Source organism: Fistularia commersonii, chromosome 20, assembly GCF_037954325.1.
Source record: "Fistularia commersonii isolate RoL2024-O1a breed Wild chromosome 20, RoL_Fcom_v1.0, whole genome shotgun sequence".
Taxonomy (NCBI): Eukaryota; Metazoa; Chordata; class Actinopteri; order Syngnathiformes; family Fistulariidae; genus Fistularia; species Fistularia commersonii.
The window spans coordinates 10,284,636-10,309,034 of record NC_141303.1 but is presented as its reverse complement, the minus strand read 5'-3'; the positions used below and the strand labels follow the sequence as shown (position 1 = coordinate 10,309,034).

At 39.7% G+C, this 24,399-nt stretch overlaps 1 protein-coding gene across 5 annotated transcripts in view; it reads right to left on the bottom strand.

The window, feature by feature from the left end:
- The window catches only part of LOC147222883 (rho-associated protein kinase 2-like), a 33,251-nt gene that overhangs the window by 5,605 nt on the left and 3,247 nt on the right, over window positions 1–24,399 (bottom strand). For all 5 annotated transcript variants that reach the window (XM_086167319.1, XM_086167322.1, XM_086167320.1 and 2 more), the window contains exons 2-26: window positions 22,886–22,967; window positions 22,030–22,130; window positions 21,239–21,376; window positions 18,191–18,451; window positions 17,303–17,447; window positions 16,965–17,103; window positions 14,676–14,767; window positions 12,244–12,403; window positions 11,026–11,119; window positions 10,768–10,847; window positions 9,957–10,005; window positions 9,732–9,867; window positions 9,402–9,493; window positions 7,487–7,733; window positions 6,422–6,528; window positions 6,093–6,252; window positions 5,189–5,349; window positions 4,014–4,198; window positions 3,762–3,831; window positions 3,454–3,557; window positions 3,084–3,270; window positions 2,117–2,210; window positions 1,803–1,897; window positions 1,334–1,522; window positions 61–229 (exon numbers count right to left, since the gene is read on the bottom strand). In XM_086167319.1, coding sequence (XP_086023445.1) covers window positions 61–229; window positions 1,334–1,522; window positions 1,803–1,897; window positions 2,117–2,210; window positions 3,084–3,270; window positions 3,454–3,557; window positions 3,762–3,831; window positions 4,014–4,198; window positions 5,189–5,349; window positions 6,093–6,252; window positions 6,422–6,528; window positions 7,487–7,733; window positions 9,402–9,493; window positions 9,732–9,867; window positions 9,957–10,005; window positions 10,768–10,847; window positions 11,026–11,119; window positions 12,244–12,403; window positions 14,676–14,767; window positions 16,965–17,103; window positions 17,303–17,447; window positions 18,191–18,451; window positions 21,239–21,376; window positions 22,030–22,130; window positions 22,886–22,967 — 3,337 coding nt within the window. The remainder of the gene's footprint in view (window positions 1–60; window positions 230–1,333; window positions 1,523–1,802; window positions 1,898–2,116; window positions 2,211–3,083; window positions 3,271–3,453; window positions 3,558–3,761; window positions 3,832–4,013; window positions 4,199–5,188; window positions 5,350–6,092; window positions 6,253–6,421; window positions 6,529–7,486; window positions 7,734–9,401; window positions 9,494–9,731; window positions 9,868–9,956; window positions 10,006–10,767; window positions 10,848–11,025; window positions 11,120–12,243; window positions 12,404–14,675; window positions 14,768–16,964; window positions 17,104–17,302; window positions 17,448–18,190; window positions 18,452–21,238; window positions 21,377–22,029; window positions 22,131–22,885; window positions 22,968–24,399) is intronic.

Below are 24,399 nucleotides of genomic sequence, written 5' to 3'. Positions count from 1 at the left end.
CAGAATGTGGATATAAGTGCCAAACTATGGAAGTGTGAGATGGAGGCTCCAGATGTTTACCTGGATATCCCTCAGACACATCTAAGTCATTGCCACTGCTGATGCTGGTGGAGTCCATCGAGTGAACACTGAGGGACGTCAGCTGGCAGCGAAGCTGCTCAATGTCACTGTCTTTACTTGCCAGCGCCATCTGAAGCTCCAGGCGCACCTGGTTCTCCTCTGCTATCAGCTGAGTGACAAACAAACAGGTTCTTAATCAGTCTTTTGTCCAATATTCAAACACTGAAGGAAAACATTGACTTCACCTGTGTTTTGCATTATCCTCAAGAGGTCGTTTTCAGGCTGTGTGTTTGTTATTAAGGAGGATTACCAAAAACTACCTGGATGAGTTTTGAGTTTTGGACTCCTTTAGAAAAGTGTAATGGTTATCACTAAACAGAAGGGCATGTAAGCATTGCACATTCAGCGGCTCAACTTTGCGTGTTCATGTAACACATCATTAAAGATTTTTGTTTAATTATTGAATAAATATCAAATTCACATGATTTTTTTTTCCAAGTTTATTAATGTTAATGTATTTTTATCTACTGCATACCTGTCTGTCCACGTAAAGTAAAAACTTCCTTTTTTCTCTCCTGTTAAAACAATTATGTGGGCAATTTTTGTGTCGCTTGAGTGAAGGCTCTTGGGATAGATGATGTCTCACCATCACTGTTCATGGCGACATTTCCAATATTTAAAAATAATTGATTCTAACTGGTAGTTCGGTGGTCAGAGGAGAATGTTACTTAGAAGAACTAACTCTTGTATAATAGAAGCTGGTGTCACAGCAGAAAAACGGTCACTCAAAAGATATTAAGGACAGATTGTCGTCTAATTGTCCAAAACAGTGTTTTGCTGTTGACAAGGACGTGAGCTGGACTGTGTGATTGGATGCACCTAGAATATGGTTAAAATGATATATTGATGCTTTCTAGGAATCGGATGCATGTTATCTTCTTCAGAATAAATTAAACATTTATTTGACCCAGATTAACTGGTTTAGGGAGCTTCTTTGAGTATCTCTGGTCCTGAAACAATGGTTTCATTTATAGCCCTCAAGTTTCCATTTGACCTCCTATCAGTGTAAAGCCAGTGTTGCTGCTGTCATATATAATATGAAAACCTTAAGTCAGTCCAGAGGTGTTTTGGCTCTGCCTTTATCTCTGGGATACCTCAACTAATATTCCATGGAACTTTCTCACCACTACAACTAAAAGTTTGCTTTCATCGGTATCTCAGATAAAGTCAGGTTTCCAGTCTGCTAGCATGGTGGCTGTGTAGGCGTACTTACCGCCTGCATCTCTGTCATCTCTCTCTGGTATTTAATAATGGTGCTGTTGAGCTTCTCCTTCTCTGTTCTGAGCTCCAGCTGTAGCTTCCTGTTCTCCTTCTCCTTCCTGTGCACCTCGGTGTCGATGCTTCTGTGACCTCCCCTCACCGTCTCCCTCCTGTTCATCACCTCTGCGAGCTTGTTGACAGCCTGGGTGCAATGCAGCAGACTTGAGCCTTACAGATCTATTTATGCATTTTATATTTTAAAAAATATACATGGAGGCCCACAGGACAATCAATGATGCTGTAACATACATTTTCATATTTGTTTCAGATCTCAGGCTTTTTCCCCCCAGAGTTCAGCACAAGTCTGCAAGCTGAATGTTTTTTCTTGACAACCAATCATAAACTTGCTGACATAACAATGGCGTGGGTATAAATATGAAAGCCTGAAGGTGTCAGGCAAAGAGTTCTACATTTCTACACACCTGAAGTTTTAGTGTCCTTTCATTCTGCAGCTGCTTTTCAAAGGAAATTTTCAGGACGTTCATCTGTTTCTCCTCAGCCCTTGAGTTCAGCAGCTCTGGATGGAATGAAAAGCATAGACGATATTGACAAACATCTGCTGGGAGACATATTTTCATTCGAAACAATCTGTAGTTTCACAGAAATTATTCAACAGTATAATGAATTGTATAATGGGTGATATGTGAGAAAAAAAAATTGAAAGCTTTTTTGTAAAGGCAAGAGAATACAATTTGCACCTGCAGTACAGCAGTCTGCAGGTGAAAATGATACTCACGTTGCTGCATGTCTTTCAACTGGTTGTTGAGCTCCTCTTTCTCACTGGCCAGATTGGCCACATCAACTGTGAGTGTGCGATTGGACTCTTCCAGCTGTGAAAGAAGTTAGGAAAGAGTATACATGTTATCACACTTAGATGCACAACATTTAAGAACAAAACCTGGGAAAAAAAAAAAAAAAACATCAAGGGAGACATAAAACGCTTAATCGCATCATGTTACCAACTGACCAATCACGGTACATTTCCTCATTTGGGCGAGATTCTTCAAACACTAAAAATTAGTATTCAATAGGAATATGATGGAGAAATATCTTCCGAATTTGTTAGCGATTTCCTGTGCTGTCACAAGCATCCAAATAATCCCCGAGTCTCTGAAAGGCCCATGGACTGAATGTCAGATTGTGACTTTTTCCTTAAGATCTCCTTTTTTAACATATTCATAAACATTTTCTTATTCAGTAATACTGACTGGCATTCACAGATGCTGGTAACACAGTCAAAAATAAAGAGTGGTGGCTTCTTTGCAGCATGGAATTAAAATCTTCACTTAACAAGGAATGGTAAAAAAATCTGAGAAATCAGATTACAGAAATAGTTCCCAAGTGTTTAATTCATAAAAAAAAAATAAAGGAGGAAAATATTTTGCTGGACAAGTGTGGAAAGACACCATTATTTTATCTGTCAACAATTTATATACATGTATATGTAGTTTTTGTATTTCCTCATTAATTTTCTTCATTGACATGAAGCACGGCAACTGACCAGGGGTTGAAAATTTTGGAACTGAGCTGAAGAAAAAAGTGATCAAAAACAGAGAAAATTCAAAAAAGGCAAGTATCTAAGAATAATGTCTCAGCTCATCTATACTATCTATTAAAATGAAGTTGACATGTCAGTTCTTGGTATATCTGTGCGGGTCAATGTTGATAGAATTCATATAGAAAAGCCTAGGCTGTGATCTGACCGAGCTGATGGTGGCCTCCTTTTCACTGAGCTCCTGTTTGTGTCTCGCCATCATGTCCTGGATCTCCAACTCCTTCATGATCTTCTCCTTCTCCAGGTCGGAGTACTGTTCCTCTGCAATGGAGCGTGCCAGTTGCTCGGAGTCTGCCTTGGTCAGGCTGGCCTCCAGCTGCGCTGTGAGGGAATCCCTGCAAAGGAAGGGAGTGCATTATGTGCTAAATATGACCCCCCTTCAAAAAATCATGTAATCATGTAAATCTGCAATATCTGTGTAACTGCCACAATATGTTTAACAAGGATCAAGCATAATCTTTATTGTAGTGTTTTATTGTTTAATTGAAAGCTGTGGAGTACAGGGGTCATCCATTTACCTCTCCTCCTGGTATTCTGCCAATTGCTGCTGTGCTGCTTTGTACATCTTATTTCTTTCATCGCATTCATCCTTCAGCTCCCGAATCTGTGTCTTGTAAAGTGTCTTGGAGAAGAAAAAGGTTTTCAATTAGTGTCGCATCACAATTCAAATTAGAATTGAGAGGATAGGGGAATACGATTCACTGGCAAGACACACATTCATTTTTGGCCCTTGTAAATTTATTTCAATACTTTGCTGCCATTACATTACGATTTACACTAGGTAGATTTTCAGATATTTGCCAGCACCAACAGAGAGCAGACTCACTGTGAAATATTGCTCTGCCTCTAGATGGTCCTGTAATTCTGTCAGTTGGCCTTCAGCTTCCTGTTTCTCCCTGAAACAGGACAAAGCAAGCGCAAATTATTTCTCCCTCATTGAAGAACTGAAACTGAAATTACACAGGCCAACAATGTTCCCACGTTCTCAAGCTGCAGATGCTCTGCGTTGGTATTGTCTAACGGAATTGCGGGCAATACGCTCTTCAACAGCTTGTGCATCTCTGTGTGTCTTGCTGACCTGCATAGTTCCTGGTTCTGCTTCTCGAGGACCTGCTTCATGTCCAGCAGGTGGTTGAGCTCCTGTTTGAGTTGCTTCTCTGAGGTGCGGAGAACCATCACCTGCTGGCTCTGCATCTTCAGGTCATTCTGACTTAGACTCCGCTTATGGACCTCCTGCTCCAGACGCAAACTCAGGCTCTTCACCTGCACAAACACAAAAACCGTATTTTCAGAGCATACGATAAATCATTTTCCGACAAAAAACAAATATGTGATAGATAAGCACTGTGCTGCTTTGAGGCAGTATACCTTTGCCAAATACTTCTCACACTCTTGTAGAGAAGAGGTTAAAAAAAAATGAAACTGAAATGTTTTTGCATCTCATTATAATAACAAATGAAGTCAACTACTGACATTATTAATGAATTTATCACGATCTCTTAAACACTGGTGTGAAATTTTGTCATGCAAAGAGTATGAATATTGACTTGAACAAAAAATGTATTGGAAGACCGTCATGATATGAAGGTAATAAGTATTGATAAAATTTGTCCTGAACATAATCCCTCTCTCTCAAGTGTTCCCGATATACCACACTTAAGGGAATGTGCCTCTTGTCAAGGATCCCACCAGAGGTAACAGTTAAACACTGAAGATGATTTCAATCATAACTCAAAATCAATCACAGAGCTAAAAAACAAAATCACTAGATGCATTGATCATACAAACATAATACACTGCAAGTCACTACATTATAGTACTTTATGTTCTGCAATTGATTCACTGCTAGTTAGTACTCCAAAAATGAAATTTGTTATTGATGAACAGTCCCATGATCTGCTATAGTACATATTCATCAATGAATGATTAATGCTTTACAGAGAAGGGTCAGATAAGCACCTGCTACTTTATATGATACAATATTCTTAGTTGTAACTGGGTTGAAGTGTTTTTACTGTGAATGGCGAGTGTGGGGACTAATGAAAGTTTCAGGCATTCTGATTTAGCCAGCGGGACAGAACTTCCTTTTTTGTTTATACAGGTAGTTTCGCGTCTGACAGTTTGGGAGATTGGAGTCGGAGTTGGAGTTGAGAATGGACAGCTAGGGATGGGTATTTCACAAACAGAACAAACAGAACTAAAAAAAGCTACGATGGGAAATAACATCTGCTTTTAAAAAGATGCAAGCCCCACCTCGTCGAAGAATTTATCCTTTTGTTTCTGCAGCTCCTCCAGTCTGTGCAGTGCCTGCTTGTAGTCGCAGTCTAGCATGGACTGATCCTTCTCCAACTGCAGCAGTTTCCCCTCCATCTGCAGCTTCAGACCACGCTCATCCTGGAGGGTGGCCTCCATCTCTGGACCGAAGGACAGCGCCAGTAAATCCATCAACATGGAGAACCGGGCTCTATTCCAAGCTACAGTGTTTACAAAACAACCTTTGCCTTTTGCTGAACCTGAGCGATGCCTGGGATCGCACGGAGGATAAACAGTTTCGATAATTTGAAGGCGCTCTCGTGACACAACCCATATTGTGTAAATTCAGTTAGTCCATCCATCCGTTATCTACCGCTTATCCTACTTAGGGTCATGGTGGATGCTGGAGCCTATCTCAGCTGGCATCGGGTGACAGGCAAGGCACACCCTGGACTGTTGTCCTACGAGTCTACTGTGGCCGCATAAAGAGGACAACCATTCACCCCGTCATTCACACATCTGGGCAATTTTCCCAATTTACCTGCTGCATGTCTTTGGACTGTGGGAGGAAAACGGAGAACCCAGAAACCCAAACTGACAACATGCAAACTCCACACAGAATGGTCCCCTTTCGGAATTGAACCATGCTCCTCCGTGCTGTGAGGCAGAAACGCTAACCATTGCGTCACCGTGCTGCACTAAATTCAGTCAGTCCTCACCACTATTCTCATTAACAACTTTCACTGTCAAGATACATTGCATATCTGCTCACGCCAATTTCCTCACTCTCCACGTCCAGATCCCCTCGTTTTATCGCTTTGGCGAGTTATTTATTTTCCGATTAATGTCCAACTCTGGCCTGTTTTCTCTCATCCACTCGCACTTTGCTCGGCCACTGCCTTACCTTTTAAGGCCTCAGACTTGGCCTCCTCGATTGACTGATAGATGGTGTTTTTGTCTGCAAGCTTGGCCTTGGTCGCTTTGTGTTCGGCCTCCTCCTGCTCCAGGTTCTGCTGCACTGCTTTCAGCTTGAACGTCAGGTCTATCTCTTGGTTGCTCTTTTCCTGAAGAGTGAATTTTTACTTACTGATGAATGTAACTATTAGTAATATCGCATGAGGATGGAGCATCAGATACAGCTAGAGAAATGCTTTAAAATGGTGGAAAAATATTTTACTATGAGAAAACCAATTCCCACCTGAAGATGAGCCCAAAAAAATAATGGGGACCAACCTTCTCAAGGTCATTGAGCTTCTCATGCAGCTGCTTCTTCTCTGACTGGGCCTTCGAGAGAGATGACTTCATCTCCTTCACCTCTTTTTCCAGGCCAGATATGTGTCCTGTAGTAGATTAATGGGGTTATTGTTAATAAGTCATTAACAGAAACAGATTGAGGATTTATGGGATTTCTCAGATTTATCATTGCCCCAAGTCACAGAAATACTATATGATGCAACAGACTTGGTGAAAACAAAGACTGATAAACCATAAAATAGATGGAAAACAACCTGAACAGTTGAGTTTTGTTCTCTGGAGAGTAACTTTATAATTCTTCTACATGTTTGCTGAACATACATTGAAAAAAGGTAACAGGAAAGTATTTATTTTCTCCTTACTCAACTCTACACTCACGGAGATTTTTAACAGTAGGGAAAAAAGACATAACTGCAAACAGGCGACACTTTTGTTAGAGTATATCCCCTCTGACCTCAGTGGCTGGCCTCTCTGCATGGAGAGACTGTTAGCAAAGTTTCCAAACAGCATCTCTCAAGAGCTGCTGGCTCTGGTCGGCCTTTGGCTTTAGCAGCCTGTTGCTTCAGTCTCGGGCTTTTGGACAGATGTTTCCACCCGTGATCTGATATTTCCCAAGTCTTGCTCCAAAACACAATTCACATCTAATACCCTGTCCAGCTCGCAGCTCCAAGCTGTATGAGGCCTTTTTTCCGGCTACTGAGATGTTTATTGTAGAAGCTTCTAAGTATCCAAGCGAGGAGCAATGTTTCACCACCTGAAGTTACAGCGGTGAATTACCCTTTTTGGGCATGTGGATGCAAAAATTCTCAAATCTTTTAATCCAAAATACCCACACACATTAAAATTTGGAAAATAAAAAAATATGCCATTAATACTGCCTGACTGGCATCCAGGTTTGGTGAACACTGTTGTTAAATTTAACATTCAACATTTCACACTCATTTGCAATCTCAATTAAGCTTAGAAGTTAAGCGTTAACATGTAATAAACATTGCATGCAATGTGACTTCTTTCCTATATCCCCAAGGCCAGACAACTTCTCACCCTGCAGGTCGCCAATGATTTCTGTTCCGAGAACGCGTTCTCGTTTTTCTGTCTCCAACTCGGCCCGCAGCCCCATCAGTTGCTTCTCCAGTTCCATCTTGCTGTTTTCCAGCTTGTTGCACTTTTCCTGCGTGTCCCTGAGGCTCGTCTCCAGGCTCTGGGCCTGTCTCTGCATCTCCGCCTGACTCTTCCTCATCCTGGTTGCTGCCTCCTGCTCTGCCTGAAGCAAAGTAGTGGCATCCTCCAGCTGCCAATTAGAGAGTCTCAATGAAACTTTCACCCTGCAGGCTTAAAGTGGGTCAGCTCAGTAGCATAAATAAAAATGTTCAAATTAGCCAAAAATGGAAATTATGATTAGAAAGTCAGACATTGTTGCCTGTTTATACGTGGAATATTGAAGTACAATGTTTGGCTCACTCGCAGCTAAAACAATGAAATCCAGGTTTTCTTTTTTCATACTTTCTTTGAAGTACATTTAAACATTTTCAGTGAATATTCTTCAGAGCACACATCCTCTTATAAGCTTTTACTTCAAAGAAATCATGGTGTATACCCTGTGGGTTAAATGCTGTAGATCAGAAGTGAGAATAAGTTTTGTCTATTTAACATGTTTCCACTGACATTTCTTTATTCTTTCAACAAGTTGTGGAACATTCAGATCATTGTATTCACTTCTTGTTCATATCTAAATTTCTTCTCTCCTTCTGCTGGTTGTTATATAGACTTCAGATCCAACATTTGCTGTTTGGCTTGTCATCCGTTTTGTTTTCTAATAGTCGCTTTCTACGTCGCTTTCTATTAGTACATTATTTGGATGCTTTCAATTAGTGCTGTCAATTAAGTAGCACTTCACATTTTATACTAAAAAGCTAAAGCTTTTTTTTTTTTTTAAACAAAAATTAGGTTGGCTATGATTTGAAAGGAAGACTGCACTTTTGATAAGAAAAATCTAGAAGTATGTGGCATCACATTCAGAGTGAATAAAGACATTGAAACTGCACGCAGATGGGTACACTTTGTGTTTCTTTGTGAAACAATGACCTTCACTGACTCGCTTCGGCCACTCCAAAATGTTTTTTCAAAGAGATCACCAAGGGCTGGAGTTGATTCTGACCAAATTATAAGGTCAAACCTTCAACCTGCTGGGAGCAATAAATCAGAATCTACAGCATATAATTTTCTCTTGAGGCCATTTTCACAAACCCATATATGAGATCTATCATAATGCATAAAACCCATGTGCAGTATTTTCTATGAATTGCTAAGCATATTCAGGCTCTCTGAAAAGGATTTAATTTCTGAGATGAGGAGGTGGACTTTTTCCAGTACTGAAAGGCTTTTAAACTTTTCTTTCCATAAAGAAACAATCAAGGATGTGTGTGGTTTGATATTTTGATTAAGTCACCCCAATTAATGCAAAAGAAGAACAAATAAATCCATTTTGGATGATTATTGACAACATAGGCACTGAATTGTTAAGAGCTGCATCATAAGAGAGGTGCGACTTCCCAAAAAAACAAACATGAAAATGTGTGTCTCCTGACATTTGTAATTCTACAAATATTTAAAAGTTATGTAAGCATTGTTTTAACAAAGTTGAAACAAAGACTGCAGGAAAATTTACAAAATATCTCAGCTTTTTATGTTCAAACAGTTCATTACTTATGAAGGTCAAAAATGTCCCCCTTCAAAATAAAATGGTGCATCTTGAGTGATTTTTCTTTTTTTTTTGAACAACTATAACTTTGGGAATGTAGATTTTCAAAGAATAATAGATAATATATTTGTCCCTTTCTGTCTATCTGTGGCCAACAGTATTTTACTTGAAACTGGAAAATTTTGCATATGAGACGCAGATGTACAACATGTATCACATGCAACACATATGGAGTGAAGAGAAAGAGCTCCCCCTCACTTGTCTCTGCAGTTGGATGTTCTTCTCACTGGAGATCTGTGAGTTCTGGTTCCTCTTCCTCAGATCCTCAAGCTGGTCTCTCAAGTTGTTCACTGATGAATTAATGCAGAGGAGTGTGAAAAGAGATGTAGAATCTCATTTCAAATTTTCAGTGCAGTCTGGAAATCCTGGTATGGTGTAATAAACCATGACTACTAAATGCATTAGACTTCTAATATGGATAACAGGACTCAAACACATTTCCCCTCACGACTACAAAAATTTGTTTAATGAAAAACCTGAGCCATCAGGGCTTTTTTCCACATTTTGTATTAGAACGCGTTTGCTCACATTCATTCTCCAGGCCACGTTTTCTGTCCGTCTCAAAATCAACCTTGCGCTGGTTCTCGGCGCTCTGATGCTGCAGCAGAGCTCGCTCTCTCTCCATCTGCCTCAGCGAGGCTTCCACCCTCTGCCGGCTGTTCATCTGACCACCAGTCAATTTGGAAAATAACGTTAAATGGCATGAACACTTCTCAGCTTCATCTTTAATCGTCCTGCGTAGAAAGACTTTACCTCCTTGTCCAATTCTTTGACCAACTTGTCTAAGCGGTTGGTGACATTTCTGGGGAGAAAAGGCAGTTCATAAAAATGTACTTTTCAGAGAATCTATGAAATGAAACACTTCAAGTGCTTTTTGACCTGTTATAACCTCTATGGTCACGGCTTTGAGGATATTCCAGCTTCATTTAAATGCAATTTTATAGTGACTAGTGCATTTTAATTTTCCAAAACCATGGCCATGGCTTACTGTTAATAATACACAGGCCTTTTATTTGTACAGTCCAGGAAGTTATTTTCCTCTGTCATTACCAGAACACATTTGTTTCCCATCATGTAAAGCAATCCAGCTGATTTCCTGCCATATATAACTAGTCCTACACATCCACAAGCCAACTTATAAACGCTAATGCAGTTTAATGTAACAGTCCTGTAATGACATCCACCTTTCAGGAGGATTAAAAGTTTAGCTTTACTTGAATTTATTTGACTGAAGTAGATTTATTTGCTATGTTTTGAGCCATGATGCTGTTTAACCTGAACTGTTCTGCATTGAGAATTGTTTCCAATATTTTGTTCATCTCATTTATATGAATTAGGGTTGACCAAGAATCAGAAGTGCCTCTCCTCTTGATTCAACAGCCGCACAAATTACAGCCTCAAAGCAGGCCCTTACAATTTCAAGCATCTCTTGAAAAAGGTAATGGTTTTAATCTTCTCAAAAGCGCGACGTATTGCAAGGATGAGAACTATTTTCCTCCCTGAAAAACTAAACAAGCAACATTTGAAAAATCCATTACAAAACAGGCTGTGTGCCAATTCATACTTGCACTTGTGTTCCAGCTCATCTTTGGCCTGCATCTGATGGTCAAGCTTCTCCTCCAGTTCATGAAGCTTTTTCTGGAGCTAGTCAGACAGATGATGAGAAAATAGAGCTATTTCAGCTAATAATAAATGTTATTTCATAATGTCTTTGTGACGATGATACTTGTGCAACCATAATTTTTAGATCAGCATCAGCTGTACATCATCATGGAATTTTTGCCTGTAAATATTTTTCTTTTCAATGTCGACAGACACCTACATCTTTCTTGCTTTCAGAGAACTGCTCCTTCTCATCAGATTTATCCTTGCCTTCTGACTCCTCCACAGAGCAGCTTTTATTTCCCCTCAGCAGCCTGTCAAAGAATAAGGGACAAAAGAAAGCCATAAATGAGTGCAAAAGAGTTTAAATGAGGTCGTGTATATATGTATATATATATGTATATATATATACACACACACACACACAATCACATATATACATACATGTGTATATATATATATATATACACACACACACACACACACACACATATATATATATAGAGAGAGAGAGAGATAGATAGATACATGTAGATCTATCTATCTATCTATCAATATATAAATATATATTTAAACACGTTTGCAGGAATTCAAATAGATTGTTCCAGCCCATACTTTTTTCAAAGGCTGATGATATGCAAGCAAAACTATCCCTTGGAATCATTCCGTCTCCCATGAATCATGGGGAATAATGTGATGTGAATAATGTGAATAAGAAATGTGACGTCCCAACACTCAACAGTTGAGAATGCCACTCCTAATGAGAGTGGCCCCGAGAGAGAGGCTTGCCTAAAGCCATGTTGTTTGATGGTTTCTTACCCACATTAATGCACTGTCTCATGATTGAGGATATTTTCTTCTCCATCATCACATTATTCTGATGAGATAAAGTGAGCGAACTGTAAATTGCTCCCCTCTCTCTGAAACACAATGCAAATTCTTCCAATCTCTTTCCTCCTCACTCCAGCATAGCTCAACCCTGATTGTAAGCCCCATTTAGTCTTTTTTTTTTTTTTTTTTACAAAAAACACTTCATATACAAGTTCAGAATGAAATATTTATGATTGAAAAACAAAGGCTTCAAATAAAAGCACTGTGTGTGCCTAGATCCAAAATTTATTTATTTTTTTTCAAAAAAGTATTTTTCACACAAATTGAGACCCCGGTTTGGGATCTTGGTTTGAACAGAAGTTTAGCAAAGAAGTTGAAGGGCTTGTCAGAACAAGGCAGCAGTGTAGAGCCTGAACAGGCCTACAGTGTCTCAACGATTGACGAGTTATATCTTTTTCTACCTCTCAAGTTTAAGGCTCAGTGCTTGTGTTTGTCAAGATGAATGCCTATTGTCAGACAGAATGTGAGTGATGATTCTGAAAACAGGTCAAAATACACAAATGGTCGGTTTATGCCAAAATCCCAAGTATCACGGTAAAAAGCTTACTGGTCTTCCTTGAAGTAGGTGAAGCCAATGAACGGTAGCTGGTTTCCAACAAAGGCTTTGGGCGGAGGGAAGGTCTCAGCTTTTCCTTTATCATCCTCTATGTCATCGAAGTTACTGGTGTCTATGTCACTGTCCAACTCCGGCACAACTGGAGCAACAGCTGGATGAAATGAGGCATGGTGAAGTAAAGTAAAAACAAAATGAAAGGGTTTAAAGGAGGAAGGAGGACAAAGTTTGCAACTCAGTGATTTAAATCTTTTGGAGCTCACAAATAAAGATACAGGTTTTTAAACTTTGAACACCTTTTTTTGGTGAATACGATGACAACTTTACACTGTTTATAAGAGTGCATTTTCGACAGGCTGACGTGAGGCTGACGCCACCGCCTCCTTTTCAGGTACAGTGCTCACTTTGTGCCCCACACACAGTGTCTTTCACAGCCCATAACATGGCAGGAAAGAGAGGTCCTTCTGCTCTCCCTTCAGAAGTGTAGGCACGTTTTCTAAAAAGTCTGTGCACAACTGCACAAAAGTGCGTCAGGCCAATCGGATAAAACTAAAGTAGTCCCTTGGCATATAAATAGCTCGTAATTACAAAAAGCAGCTGTAATGGATCCAATTACTTCGATCGGTGTGATTCTTTCTCCTTGAAAAGAGTTCATTACATAGCTTTCGATGTGATAAATATGACTCAGAGACTGGAGAAGAATACAGCGATCAAGAGGAGGAATGAAACAAATCAGTGCACCAATAAAAAAGACGAAGCAGAAAAAGAAAGCCAGAATGTGGTGAGACAGAAAGAGAAACAGGCAGCTCGATGGAGGCCCTTGTGGCACGACTTCCCAGAATGCTCTCTGATAGCGGGCGGCTAATGACAGGCAACAGTGGCCACAGTGAGAGTCAGAGAGCGGGGAGCAACCCTCCAACTGCGGCGCCCTTCTCATTAGATCCATCCACACCAGCCGCACAGCTTGCCCCACCCGCTCCTGCAGGGGGTACTGCCTCCTCCTGGCCCTTCATCCACTCATCAATTGTACACACTTAGTAAATATGAATGCTGAACAAAATCTATGTTTGGAGCATACCTAATAGAGCCTTAACAGGAACAAACTCACAGCCACGCACAGCAGGGAGTCACATGAATTTCGGAGAGGTCCATACAGAAGATGCCCTAGGGGATTGCTGGCCTCTGTGTATGTGTGCGCTCGCCCGTGTGTGTATGTGTTTCAGACAGGGCATGCATGTGCAAACATGAAGAAAGCTGGGCAGCACTGCAGTGGCACAGCAGTGGTTTCGTGTTCCAGACTGCCAGGCTCTGATCAGAAGCTCCGTCTGTTGTCATAATCATATGCAGGTGAAGCAGAGACAGAGTGGCAAGGAGAGAGAGCCTGCATGTAATTATATAGAGACACAGAGGTCCTGTTCATATTGCTAATATGAGCCCTTTCCTTTGGTATCCATCTTCTTTTTCTCTTCCCTTCCTATATCATTGATGATATAGTTATAGTTATATATAGTTATAGTTTCAGTTAGTTAAGGTAAAGCTGATCTTGCAAAATGCATTATATTACACACATTTTGTAGCTGAAGTGGGAATCATAGCATTTTCATTATTAGGTAGCTTGTTTTATTTATTATCTTTTTAAACCAAAAACATGCAAAATCTTTCTTCTAAATATAAATAGAATCAAAACGTGGGACAAGTAAAGTTTTAATTGAACACAAAGTTTATGGTTACAGTTCGTTTGACCAGCATGGATAATTCTGAAATGACAAAGAATGAAACAGTCCAAAAACAATTTACAATCCAAACTTGATCAGTAACTATTTAACAAAACAAGTAATTCTTATGTTTGGACATACACTTTTGCTTGAAAAGAATTTGTTATAATGTCAGTGTGTAAATAGTCTAACAATGGCTGTTAAGAAAAACTGTTCTTTATCATACAAATTATAAAAACTTGTGTAATTTTCCATGCCAAGCTTGATTGCCATTTCCATGCCATGCCTATATGCCAAGTTTAAACCTGCATATTTAAAAGATATTCAGGTATTGATCTCCCAATGTGTTGGCGGTGTCACTACAACTAATAAAAGAGCAGATTTATCCTCATCTCTGTTCAGGTACTCTCCCTTAATTTGTAGACAGTTATTCTGTGAGTTCTGTGCATCATGTTCTTGGCTTCTCTGCACAATATCCAATCATATAAGGCAATATATGAGCACCAAGCATATGGAGGACATGTGTATAGGGATTAATGGATCAGGAGATGCAAGTAAAGTATGACCTATGGCTAAAGGGAATCTGATCAGTGGAGGATAGGGGTAAGAAAGGTGATAAGAAATGTGAGTAAAAAGTAAGGAATGGTCACAAGAAGGTGCAGCAGAAGTAAGCAAAGATGGAAACGATTTTAAAATTGGTGGCACACTTACTCTCTCTGATGTTGTCAAAGGTCCACTGATCGTTCTTGAAGAAAGGGTGACATTTGATCTCATCCACTCCAGTGCGGCCAAGACGAACCTTCCTGCACACAGCAACAGGTCCAAGCAATCAGACTGAGTGGAGCCTCCTCAGCACGAACATCACCCCACCATCACCAGCATGTCATCCAAGATGCACAGCCCAGTGGACTGACCACTAGACACAGACCACAGCATCTCCACTGACCAGCATGGAGAGCCACATTACCATTGTTGGACACTGGACACGCCTGAGAGCCCCGTCTAACCAAAAAGATAATAGAGACCCAATCAAGAGACAACATCAACAATGGTAACCGATTGAAACGCCACTGCCACCACCACTGCCTCTCTTTCCCTCTCTCTGAAACTCCACACACTTTCACTCTCTCCCTTGCTCTCTCCCCCCTTCCCTTCCTTCTCCACCACTGGGTACAGGCCTGGAGGGGTGCGGTATGTCGGGCTTGCCACGTGTGGGACATTCCAGGCGCAGCCAAGAGGAAGAGAGCAGGGGCGGAAAGGAAGAAAGAGGGTGAGTTTTTAAACCAGCTCAGATGAAAAACAAACAAAAAAACAAATACATGGCCATTTCTTCATGCCCAAAAAAATGCTACAAAGAAAGGAATTCCATCCAATAAAAAAAAAAAAAAAGGACGCGGGTGTAGAAAGTCTAAAAGAAGAAGACGGTATTCAGGTGATTGAGTAAGACAGAAAGAGGGTGCTGTGTGTGGATGGATGAATGCACTGGTCACTTTGTGCATGTGTTTGTGTTTGTGTGTGTGTGTGTTTGTGTGTGTTTTGCTGGGCAAAACATGAGCATGTGAGATTCTGTCTGTGGTGAGAGAATAGTGAGTGAGAAGGTAAATAAACTGAGTTTAGGAAAATGAAAGACTGCTCTGTATTTGAAGCAGAAAGAGCCTGTGTTTGAGCCTATTTGAGGGGTGGGGTTACTAATGTAAATAGGAAGTGGTCTCGCCTTGGCGGATAGGCCACAAACCAAGGACATGACGCACCCACATACTGCATGTATCTTTAATACTATTAATGTACCCTTTTTAAAAAATCCCACTTTCAATAGTGGCTTGAATCAATGCTTTCTATGTGTCAAACAGATTTTTATTTTTTTCATTGGGGGGAAAATGATCTTGTATTTTCAGCATTTTTCCAATTAACAATTAGAATTAAAAATGACGTATACTACAGTAATCATCATGTCCGGGGATGTTAATGAAAAATGGAATGTTTTACGAATAACTTGTTACCTCTCTAAAGTAAGGTGACTTAACTGCTCACTCTGGAAAGAAATTAGCCACAGTGTGCATTACATAACCTGTGTTGCATGTGTCTCTTGAACATACTATTATCCTAAATTACATTTTAAAGATTCGACAATACTGTCAACTCTAATTTTGCCCTAAACAAAGGGGACATTTCAATGATACTTCCTTTGTGCTATTTCGCTTTTTGCTATTTAATTTAGTAATAAGGCCAAATGCAAATTTAGTTAATGAGTAATAAATGCATACAAAACAAAGCTAGAAAACAGCCCAAATCTCGTGCACACACACACACATGTGCACACACGCACGCGCGCGCGCGCACACACACACACACACACGAGGAGTGGCACTTATATCCAACTGTAATTAACAAAATAGAATATGAAAAATAACCATATAAGTAGCCACTGGAATACATTCTTAAAAAAATGATCGACATGCACATGCATAAAAGAAAGAAATATGAAAATACCCCCGAGTCTAATTAATCTCTGGTCACATTAGGCAGGTGATCTGCATATCGTTTTGTCCTATTGTTATTCTTCACATACAGAGCGATGGCTGTTTACCATGCAGTGTGGTCATAGCATATCATAATTCCAACTAAGTAGTGAATGATTTTAAAAAATAATATTCTAAAGTAATTTAAAACTCAAACGTAGCAGCACAATGAGCAAGAAGACTAAAGAAAAATCCAACTTTTTCATGCTACTGAGGAGTCATCTTAGTGTTTTCTCTTCATCTACTAAAAAAACATTGTGTCTATAATCATTCAAATTGATAATGATAAGTCACTTCTTGCTATCCTAAAAGGTGGAACCTCATGTGGGTGGTAAATGTTCATAGGGCCATAATTTAAGATTCATTAAAATTTTGAAATACTGATAGAATAAATAATTATATGAAAAATTCATAATTCTTTCAAAAGAACAACATGAATGGAAGTGTTGCTTTATCATGATTTATAGGTAGATGTGCAAACCTGTCAGTCAGAAAGGCACAGATGAGGTCTTTGGCATTCTGAGACATCTGGATATCATCTGGAAACGTGAGGGAGTTTTGGTGGTTCATGATCTTCCCATAGGTTCCCACCAAGGATTCAGCATAGAAGGGAGTTTCACCTGTGGAATAAAACATTATCTTCAATAAAGAATGAGGTTTGTGTAAATTCTTAACCGACAAAATAAATCAATACAATAGATATTTTGGCCTGTCGATAATCAGAAGTGTAACTCATATCAGGATTTTACACACCTCAGCATCCTCATCTTATGCTGTGAATGTATGGATGAATTAAATGTCACACCCAAGGTCACTTACCTACAAACAATTCATATATAAAGACGCCCACAGACCACCAGTCACACTCCCGACCATAGTAGCCATCACCACCCTGAGACTGGAGCACCTCAGGAGAGATATAATCTGGTGTGCCTACAGCTGTATCACAGCGCACCATGCCTGTCTTCAAAAATATAGAGGATTTGAAAAATAAAAAAAACACTGAAAAAAAATTAAACAACAATACCATCAATGACAACAGAAGGTCGTGAGTTTTGGATTTGAAATTGAAATATGTCCTGCAGGGTTCATGGTTCCCCTGACAAGCCTAAAACTCTTCAGGCAGTTATAATTTATTAAATTAAATTCACAATAATAATCAGACGAATGCTCATGCGCACATACACACACAGCTTTGCTTTGACATTATTATATGTGTTCTTTTTTTTAAAATTCCCCAATGATCAACATTAGTGATCCAAGAAAGATACAAACAATATTCACAATATTTTGAGATGTTTAGTATAAGTTAAATTTAGTGCAGCCCTATTTAGAGCACAGGCATGTAGAGGGTGTTTAACATGTTTAACGGTATGTAACACACTGTCTGCAGTTAGGGTGAACCACTTGTGAAGCAACTATTTTGAATGGACTGTGGTGAAATAATTGTTGCACCGCAGTGGGCGGGATCTGTGCTCTACTTTAAATTGACGGTTTAGCACAATGGCATTTTAGGCTTTTCAAAACATCCCTATCCTGTATGCCATGTTGTGGCACAATCAGAACACTTGGTGGTGCTATAGAACTCTGGGAAAATTACACACTCCTTGATAGGTATTCCTTCACAATTTAGTCATGATACTCTTGTGTTGACATGAATAGCAACATGTTAACTTAAAAAGCAGTGGCACAACAGAATCAACTTACTGAGTCCATCTTCATGCAGGTGCCAAAGTCTGCTATCTTAAGGTGTCCGTGTTGATCCAACAGCAAGTTGTCAGGCTTCACGTCGCGGTGGATGAAGCCCATGGAGTGAATGGCGTCAAGCGCCAGCACAACTTCGGCGGTGTAGAAGCGAGCCCACTTTTCAGGTATGTCATAATTCATGGTGAGTGTGACAAGATCACCGCCTGGCATGAACTCCATCACCATGTAGAGGTGGCGGTCATCTTGGAAAGCGCAGCACAGCTGAAAGACCGCAACCACAGCCAAGGCAAGATGTCATGACACTGCATTAATTCAAATTTAGACTGTGTGTGTAACCTTTGCATGCTCAAAATCACTATTCAGAAATTTTGATAGCATTTGAGATTTTGTAATGGCAATATTTTCTACAGGTATGAATAATGTCACAAAGAACTAAATGTGCTTTATTGTGGTTTTCCTACCACTGCAACCCCACTACACCTAGCCTCCTGGTCAGGCAAAAACCGAGGGCAAACTTTGTAGAGAAGTGGGAAATAATAGCACTTTAAAAAGTTGGACTTCTGAAATAAATGAAAAATATTGCATTTTATTAGGTTCTAGAATTGTCTGCAAATGACTGCAAGTATATCAAAATTTAAATGTTTCCCATATTCCTTCTGTGATTTCTGTAAAACAGTCATTATAGTGTTGAGTTTACTCTGTTTGTATACCTCAACACATATATTAAAGGGATTAGTGAGTTCCAGAACAAACCGAAAAAGTGCTAACATATTTCATTTTAACTGTGAGACAGCCCCCCCCCCAAATAAATAAATAAATAAATAAAAATAGAAATTCCCTTCTTAGGTTTTGTCACCTTGTGGCTTCAGTTCACTCACCTTGTGGCTAGTCTGACTTACAACCTATTTGTAATTTCACAAAACGTATAAATGGAAGCGCTTTAAAGATTTATGCTTCCCTAAACAATGTGATAATATCCTTCTTGAGTCCAACTCTGGACATATATCTTTCCATAAAGCATTCCAGCATTCCACAGTTTCCGTTTCTATCCATTTAAAATGATTTGTAACACAGATTATGAGGTTGCAAGCTCACATAGGAATGTTAGAGGGAATTTAGATGTAGGCTATACATCTGTGACCAGATTGGGCTATTGACGTCATTTGGAGAGGAACTTTTAAGTAGGCTTCTTATTTCTCTCAATATAAACTTCCATAGGTGAACAAAATATACCTAGTTTTCAAAGGAAAATGTCTTCACAAGGCAGTATAGCGATAGTAGGATTTACAGACACTTTCACATTCAACTTCGATTATTTGGCTCCCAGGGAGATGAGGATTTTGAAAAAGGTCCTTCTGTGTGAGTTAGCTGTGAAAGCAAAGGAGCCAAGACCAGAGAAGCCAAGAGATAGCAAATGCTGGTTCAGCACCAGATGATAGATCCATACTCGATCAATTTTAAGTAGAACAAAAACAATTGACTGACAATTAAAAAGCTTAAGCCATTACAACAAATGTCTTACTAAATTTTCAGAGACTTACAAATGATTGTAAAAAGCTATTCTTACATTACAAAAAATATATTTCTGGAATGCATTGTCACTTAAGAGCGTTTCCTCAATTGCGGTACTTTGCCACACCTTTATCTCAGCTGCCTTAAATTACTTTTTGTTTGTGGTCTTTACGCCCTTTTTGTCTTCAGAAACAAAGAAAGCATTCTCTACTAGGTTGAGATCAGGTGAGTGACTTAATCATAGAAGAGCCTCCTACTGTTTTGTCTCCTGAAAATAAAAAAGAATCTTGGGGTCATTACTCAGCACTACAAGGTTGTTCGCTGTTTTGCAGCATTCTGCTAAGTCCAAGCGGAAAGTACAGTCAAAATCATCAAAAAACACTAATAATGCAGATCCACTGGCAATCATATACAGCCATGTTACACCTCCTCCACCATATTTGACACATAACCGGGGACTCTTAGGACAAAGAGCCAATCTTTCCTTCAGTGCGCTATTCTCTTACAATTATTCTGCTCCAATTTTGTCTTGATGTCTTATGCCAATCGGAAATTCTTCAAGAATAAGACGCTCTTAAGACATTGTCTTCAAGTTTCTGGTCTGTCTCACTCCTCTTACGTGTTACAATTGTTTTCTACCCAGTTCAAAACAACCACCAGTGAACAGTAAATTCAAATAAAAATGCACAATTTGAATCAACACCAGTGTTTTTTGTATCTGCTTAATTCATCATAGACAGAACAGAGACCAGCTGGCAGAGAACCAGATGGTCTGTCAAGTATCTGACTAATTTTCAGCCACAGAAAATGATGTTTGTGAGCAACGCTGGGTTTGATATTTGGATCTTCTTGTGAAAAAAATATTAATGGCTTTTTTTCCCAAAACTGGTGGCATACAGAGGCAAAATCACAAAAACTATCACCACATGCATACTTGATATTTAAACATCTGACAGCATGTTAAAGATGCAATACGAGTATTTGTCTATGTTGTGGGTGAGTATTACATACATGCCCAAATAATGATTTTGCACAATTAATAACACAAAACAAATAGGAATTGGTTTACTGATATGTTATAACTAAAATTTTAAAGTTTTTTTCATTATTCACCTGGTTTATTTGAACTACCCCATTGTTGATCTTACAGGTGGTACACTGTAAGTACCCATCTACTGCTGTTTATTTCAATACTTCAATTTTGGGTGTATTTTCCAGACAATATGTGCAAGATTTGGAACACCCTCAGGTGAAGTATTTCAACAACTATAACCTCTGCAACTTTTACTTACAAAGTTAAACTAAATCATTATTAATATGTTAAAGGGCATACTACCCTTGATGCTCGTGTGGGGTAAACAAGAGTGGGATCATGGTATAATTCTAATCAATATAGCAAAATCATAACTTCTTTTGATTTCTTCTGCTGAAACAGCAAAAAGTCAGTCATTTCAGTGGAATGATGGACCAACTGTCAGAGAGCCACCTCCACTACCCAACAATAACCTGTGAGTGCTGAATAAAACCTGCACACACCTGGACAACCCAAGGGCTGTTGGAGAAGGCCATGATATGTCTCTCCTCCCAGAAGAAAGCAGAGTCTGATCGCTTGATCATCTCAAATTTGTTCAGCTGCTTCATGGCATAAACCTTCTGAGAGGCCTTATGGCGGACCTAAGACAGGAAGCAAGAAAGAACGACTCAGAAGCTGCTCTTGCGTTACCTTGAGACAACTGGGCAAGAGAACACAAGAGGAAAAGAGTGAAACAGTGAGGGGAACCTGTGATTTCAGGCACTCACCCACAGAGAAGCATGCTTACACAAGATTTAGCACAGACACCGTAACTCCCCGCCCCACCCCCATTACACACACACACACACGCACACACATGCACACACACGCACACACACGCACACACACGCACACACACCCACACACACCCACACACACACACACAGCATCATACTCAGCATCAATGCTCTTGCGCCTGTCCAAACAAGTTCCTACCACAAGAGCAGACACTGAATTCAAGCTTGTGGGAGTTTGTAAGAAAGCATGTGGGAAAACTAGGAGTGTGAGGGAGGTTACTCTGGCTTGCAGTCATCAGATATTGTACTCAAAAGAGTGTATGGTCAATTAAGTTATTTGTAATGCATGCAAAACAAAAATAATGAAATTAGTAATTTGGTAGATTAGAGATTGTTGATATTTCTAGCTTTAGTGGTTTACATTTTCTCCCGTAATAAATACCTGTAAGGCGTACATCATCTTCCCTCTACAAAGCTTTTTACACTGACTGCATTGCTTTTTTTTACTCTGGACTTACCAGCTGAACTTCTCCATAGGCTCCTCTCCCGATAAGCTTCACTCTTTCAAAGTCTTCGAGCTTGACCTGCAGCTCTCGCAGCTTGCTCACCGCCTTTTCATCTGCAGTACAGACATACATATTACCTTGGTGACACAAAGTTCAAACTGCAGTTATCTAACTTGAAAGCAGAGCTGTAAACCAAATCAAGGGAAGTCCATGTTGTTTGTCCTTTGGGCAAGAGTGGTTTGAGTGGTTGTTCTCGGAACCCAACATTCCTGGTCTGATTCCCATGTTCCTCAAAGCCGTCGAAGTGTTGTTGAGCAGGACACTGAACCCCTAACCGCTGCCCTGTGGCACAGCTAAATGGCTACTAACTGCTCATGGTTCATCCATAATGGATTAAATGCAGAGAAATAATTATCCTCAAGGGATAGATAAAGTATAATAACATTTCAAAAAAAAAAATGTCTCTGTTCTATATGGCTTCTAGCATCTCTCATCAAACATTTTAGCATAGAAACAGCTAAATTTACATAATAAACATTTAGCTCTATTTTACCAAATACAACAGCCAGATGACGTTTCATTTCAAAATTAATCATTCTTATAATCATTACCTATGTATTTGTAGAAATAGGTGTTTATACTGGGAGTAATCTTGTATGTAGGAGGGGGGAGGGAGGATTCTGTCCAGATATGATGCTTTTCTTTGTCTTAGCGTAAACACAAGTTTGTTTGTGTGTTGAGATAAGCACATTTCTTACACAATTGCTGATTAACCATGGTAGTCCTTTTTTCAATTTTAAATGAATCATGGCCCACACACAAACACACACACACACACACACACACACACACACACAGAGGTTCTTACATCTGTTGAGAAATGCCTCAATGTTTTTGTTCTTCCGCAGGGCAGGATAGTTCAGATCATAAGCCAAGGCATTTACTGAGTCCTGAAAGATTAAGGAAGAAAAGGATCACACATTTCAAATGAAAATTGCAAAGACAAGACAAAGCATGGGGGTTCCTTTAACTTTAACCCTGAATGCATCCAAGGGGGTGATATGAGGACAAAAAGTGCTGCTGAAACCCCTTAGACAGGATGCATACAAATGTCTTTGACCAGTTTCAGTTCAAACTTTGCTGATGAAGTGATGGATCAATATCATCTTCCTCAGTGAGTCTAAAACTAAACAGGCCCTAACAAAGGTGCCAGACAATTGTGAAATGGTTATCCTTAGAACTGGTTGGAAAGTAAAAATGTTGCTTGACAAAGTAATAAGGTGATCCAAAGTGCAAATATATCTATTTATGCTTGTAATCAATGAATTATTTTCACTAAGTCAACAGCAGGGAATTTGTAATTATGCATACATACGTAAATTACAAGTAAGGTTTTCCTTTTTTCTTTTGGTCACTTCTTGTCAAATTCTCCTGTGGCAGTTTATCTCTGGATCTTATTTATATGTAGGGAGAAACTGTAACCCCAACAGCAAAGAGCCTTAAAATTATCATTTGATTTCTAAAAATTATCATTCTGATCCTCAGCCTGTCTCGTGATCTTGTGGAAGATCATATCAAAACAAAAGCAGATAAAATAAAAAACAGGATAAATATGAGTCTTCGTTAACAAATTAAAAAACGCTTAATTAAAAAGAAAAATATTTTTTACAGTTTTCATAAATCTGCCTTGACCTTGTCCTGTATGATGGGGAAAAATCAAGTGAAATCACACATGAAGGACTAAATGACTGTATAGGTTTGCGTCTGGACCCTAGATGATAGCATCAAAAAACAGGACTGATGAGGTATAGCAGCATTCAGCCCTGGATAGAAGACAGTGGAGATTGGATAGAATGACCAAGTCTTGCAATAACATAAATGGGTCACATGATCTTGCTACAGCCCCCTGCACAAATAGGCACCATGGACGAGACCCGCAAACACCCACTGCATCCTAAAACACACAGATCCCCTCCATGTTAAAGCTGTGGCCTCAGTGGGGTACTTTAATCGGAGGTGTTGGGACTTCTCATTGAAATTAAATGTCTCTGGGGTCCAAACACATGAGGGGGGAGGGGGTTCAATGAGCTGCTGGTCCAAAAAAACAGGAGTCATCCTGTATGTGTTCAGGGACATGTCAGTTTGTGGGGAGGGGGGCTCTTGGAACCGTTCTCCACCTTTAAATAGCAGCAGTGAAGAGAGATCCCCCCAACACACACACACACACACACACACACACACACACACACACACACACACACACACACACACACACACACACACACACACACACACACAGCGGACAGGTGGAAATAAACCTAATCCTCAGAAGTTATTGTGGGACAAACAGCTTTACAGGTTGGGTTTCAAGCAGCCCGGAGC